General features: G+C 41.9%; 1 protein-coding gene across 1 annotated transcript in view; it reads left to right on the top strand.

The window, feature by feature from the left end:
• The window catches only part of LOC308164992 (ethanolamine kinase 2), a 43,809-nt gene that overhangs the window by 19,844 nt on the left and 18,965 nt on the right, over positions 1-5,000 (top strand). The window contains 3 exon segments of the mRNA XM_080539080.1: positions 1,157-1,305; positions 2,121-2,204; positions 2,543-2,703. Of these exon segments, the coding sequence (XP_080395206.1) occupies positions 1,157-1,305; positions 2,121-2,204; positions 2,543-2,703 (394 nt within the window).

Below are 5,000 nucleotides of genomic sequence, written 5' to 3' on the forward strand. Positions count from 1 at the left end.
ATAACCTCGACAACTGTGTATAATACCAGCACAACTGTTTGTTCCCTAGCGTAAATAGGTATAACAGTGTTTAAATTACTGTCTTGTTTTTTTTGCAATTTAAAGTAAGCATAAAAATTAATTGGAAGAGCACAATGCTTACACAGCAGTCCCAGGTGCGTCTGCGTTGACGTCGGAGGAAATAAGACTTGTCTCTGATAGATAGGGTCATCAGACCGAAGGAAAAACAAGATATAGTGAGCTGAAGGCATGTATAACCTCTCCATGATACACTGAGCAGGCGTGGGGCGTAAACAACTCTGTGTGCTGTCTGTGTACGCAGACCTTGTTCATGAAAATGTGTCTTGCAAATTGGCCGGAATATAATCTTCTTCCTAGCTTTAAAAAAAAAAGGCCCCGTGTAATGTCAGATAATGTGAAACAGAACACTGGGTTTGTTGCAAAATGCCGGAAAACTAGACTAACAAGAGATGTGTTAAATGATCGTACAGTAGTGTGTTATTAATATAAGTCTAGTTCTCTGTTAGTGTGTTATTAATATAAGTCTAGTTCTCTGTTAGTGTGTTATTAATACAAGTCTAGTTCTCTGTTAGTGTGTTATTAATACAAGTCTAGTTCTCTGTTAGTGTGTTATTAATATAAGTCTAGTTCTCTGTTAGTGTGTTATTAATATAAGTCTAGTTCTCTGTTAGTGTGTTATTAATATAAGTCTAGTTCTCTGTTAGTGTGTTATTAATACAAGTCTAGTAGTTGGATATTTAGAGGATATTTATCGATACATAATCAGGCTTGAACTCGACTGTGATGTCGTTCAAGTATCTGAAACATGCGGACAGAAATCTTGGAGAACAAAAACCCTTCATATCACCAGGCTTGCACGATTCAGCAAGGCCAAATGAACCGCATACAGCATTACTGTTCACTGCAGACTGCGTCACATGTGGATTTAGTATGCTCTAGTTAGTATATCTCCCTGTGAATTATCTGAGGGCATCTTGAATTTGTTTAAATGTTGTGAACCCACTGCTCAGCGATGCTGTGTAATATTTCACTTCCCTTTTTTAATTTTATTTGATGGATTTATCATTTCAATATGATTGATAATTCAAGATGCAAGATGCATAATCATAACTCTGTGTCTTTTGTCTTTTCTCAGTCCCTCGCTAATGCCAGACGTGCCGAGCGTGGAGACGCTGTCACGGGAAATGGAGACGCTGAAAAGACACCTCTCCCAGATGGACCTGCCGACTGTCTTATGTCACAACGACCTCCTGACCAAGAACATCATCTACAACCACAAAGAGGGTGGGTGAGGGGTGGGGGAGGGGTGGGGGAGGGACGGGTGAGGGGCGGGTGAGGGGCGGGGGAGGGACGGGTGAGGGGCGGGTGAGGGGCGGGTGAGGGGTGGGGGAGGGACGGGTGAGGGGCGGGTGAGGGGTGGGGGAGGGGTGGGGGAGGGGTGGGTGAGGGGTGGGGGAGGGACGGGTGAGGGGTGAATAGGCCTCAGAGACTAACAACCAAGAAGCTGACATTAACTCTACGTTGCAGTACTGACAGACTCGATCAAACTGAGGAAACGTAAACCGTAAATGGCGACGAGGCTTGGATTTGTTTTTAGAACAGATGATTGCGTAAAATAGGATTGGTTCTGTCGATGTGATGCAAGTCTGTCCGCCTGCCAATAAGATTGCTATGTTTTAGACTCAATTAAGGGACCTCTATTTCTTTCTTGTCTTCCTTGGGTTACACTCGAAAAGGATTGTCAGAAAACAGAAAACTTATTTGAAACGGTCAAATTGCAGAACCTGTCCCATTTCAACATTTTTGAAAAGATACTGCTTGCATAACAGTCAGCTTTTTCCAATGCTGAGAAATGTTGAATACCTTTTTCCAAAACTGAGTGAATCCAATTCTTATACTTAAACTATTCTTTGCCTTGTCCGATGTCCTTGGATAATTACAGTTTCACAAGTATGCCAGGCATAAATAACAGATTCTTAAAGTTTCTTTGAATTATCTGGCTTTTCAGAATTAATTATTAATAATCCAGGAACATCCCTATGGAGATGTCACTAAAGAAACTAATACATTATCCCCTAACTGGCTGTCTTCTCTCTCAGGCATGGTGAAGTTCATCGACTATGAGTATGCCGATTATAACTACCAGGCCTTCGACATAGGAAATCATTTCAATGAGTTTGCAGGTAGGTCTCATCTCCTTCAGTCCTTGTTTGGGTCAGATCATACATGACGTCAGTGTTTCTCATGAACAAATATGCAGAATGAACTATGCAAAAACACTCACAAACAGTGAGCAAAGTTACCCAAAAATAACTATTATAGACAAATAGACAAATGGGAAATAACCTTGTTGCGGAGCATGGCTTGTATATATTCAGCTGTTTCGCACAAGGGAAATGTGTCCCTATAAGGCTGTTTTTTTGTTGTGTGTTTTTTTCTAGTCTCTCGTCTGTTTTCCTCTCAATACTGTTGTGAATAACATCTTCCTCATTCGTGTTTATCTGTTTGGGGTTCATCCAAGGTGTCAGTGATGTGGACTACACGCTGTACCCGAGCTGTGAGCTGCAGAGAGACTGGCTGACCACTTACCTGCACAGCTACAAGCACAGCACGGGGACGGAGGCCGCGGTCACAGAACAGGAGGTCACACAGCTCTACGTCCAAGTCTGCAAGCTCTCACTCGTGAGTAATTCAACATCCCAAGGAAGCAATCACAGATATTTGGAGTGTATGTTCCACATCTACACAATACAATGTGTGAGTCAGTTGCTTTTATAAGGCGATTAATACTAGAACAGCCGTGCCTTTTTTACCTACTAAAAGAGCCGCCCTCTTTACAATGCTCAAGCTGCTATTTACACACAACGACCACTAGTTGGCCGCTTGTAAATTAGCCTGCTTCCTACACAGAAAAACTGCAAAATATCTTTATACTAGCTTATCCTGATCTGATTTTGAAAATGTAAGGATACTGGGTGGTAGAACGCACATATCTAGGAAAAGTCATGAAAGGAGGGTCCTGAAATTTGATCGAGTGCAAAGATATACAAAAAATGTATCGACTGCTGTTTCCTCTCCACCGTTCAACTGTGTACATTTGCGTAAGTCTCCCCAGGCCTCAGGGTCGCATTCTTGAGCAGTTGTGTTCCTCTCCGTCTGCTCAATCTGTAATGGCGACCTGATCCACACAGTGTGTCGTTGATTCCTATGCAAATCAGAGACCCTATATAAACAGATTTATTAAGAAAGATATTGATTCCAAAATTACATGAATTAATTGAATCCTTGCGTTAAGATGGACTCAACTTATTGAATGATTTGTTGATGACATTAATTTTGCATTTTAGCTCATTTTAAGAGTGTCATTGCAAAGGGTATGAATACTTATGCACATGAGGTATTTCTGTGTTTCACTTTTAATACATTTGCAGAAATGTTCTAAAAACGTGTTTCTACTTGGTCATTATGGGGTATTGTGTGTGGATTGACGACATCATTTATTTTTATTTAATCAATTTTAAATTGAGTCAATAACACAACAAATTGTGGAAAAAGTGAAGGTGTGTGATGACTTTCTACAGCACAGTAGGGTGTTATCATTAACCCCACAATAGGCTGCACCAAATCCATGCATGCTTCCTGGGAAGGGAGGTGCGGCCGCAGTTCTCTGTAACATTAAATGCGACAGTCGAATCTATGTTTGCATGTCAATCTTCTATGACCTCATAATTCTAAGGGAATTAGTTAAATATAGAACGTTACTGTTCTAGGGAAGGAGTGGGACTAGATTGTAAATCTCTAGAGGCTAGGTACACTGACACGCTTTTGTTTGTTAACGGGAAATAATCAGAGCTTGTTGTAAGCCGAACTCAAGTACACACACACACACGCACGCACACACACACGCACACACACACACACACACACACACACGCACACACACACACACACACACACACACACACACACTCACACAGGAGCTGAATCAAAACGTGTAGCCTCCAGAATGTAATGAATGTCACACATATCTACAACTGTCCGATTATATGACACCTGTATAAAATAACTTCATCTGTAGCCAACAATGATACATGATGTGATGGACACAACACACACATGCACACACACACACACACACACACACACACACGCACACACACACGCACACGCACACGCACACGCACACGCACACACATTCAGACAGCAGGAAACTACAAGGTTCATGTGTGCTTGTATTGTGTAAGGGTTTCTATTCTCTTGCTTATCGCTAAGTCAAGTCGTAAGGTGTTACTAAAGCATCCGTCTGCTTCACCAGAACACCTGGAATACCTGGAGGTCTGACGTAGGTTTGTTTAACCAGTAAGGGCAGGGTCCAGAACACTTCACATCACAGTTGTTCAATGTGTCAATCTTTTCCTGGTTATGTCATTGTATCAATGAACGTGGTATTACTGCTATTTCAACATTTAGTTTAACGCATGTTGAGTAAAACACTGTGGGCGAGGGAGGGGGCACGCACACATGCAATGACATTTACCACCAAGTCACTGACACTGAAGTCACTGACGCTGTGGGGATGCTAACATTGTCCCCATATGATAACATCCACCATCCCCCCTGGTTTTCTTTCACAACTTGACTACTGAGGGCAGGGTCCAAAACACTTCACATCACAGTTCTTCACATGTACTTTTCCTGGTTCCAGAACCCCCCTTACCCCACAATTCGACGGCCTCTCCATCTGAGTTGATTAAAAACCATAAGCGCGAAAAAATGACAGACAGCAGCCAGAATTATTTTTTCTTACAAACCCACAATCATTCTTTTGGAGACGCTTGAGTGGTGCTGACCGGTCTAATGGTGCTTTCATAACTCAACACAATATGCTGGATTGTCTTAGTAATTTCTCGGCTTGGTGTGGATGGCTCTCAAAATAGCTGAGAAATGATGAGAAAGCGAATTTTTTTTTCCTGTTTTTT

The sequence above is a fragment of the Nansenia antarctica genome, assembly GCF_963989245.1.
Source record: "Nansenia antarctica genome assembly, chromosome: 9".
In the NCBI taxonomy this organism is placed as follows: Eukaryota; Metazoa; Chordata; class Actinopteri; order Argentiniformes; family Microstomatidae; genus Nansenia; species Nansenia antarctica.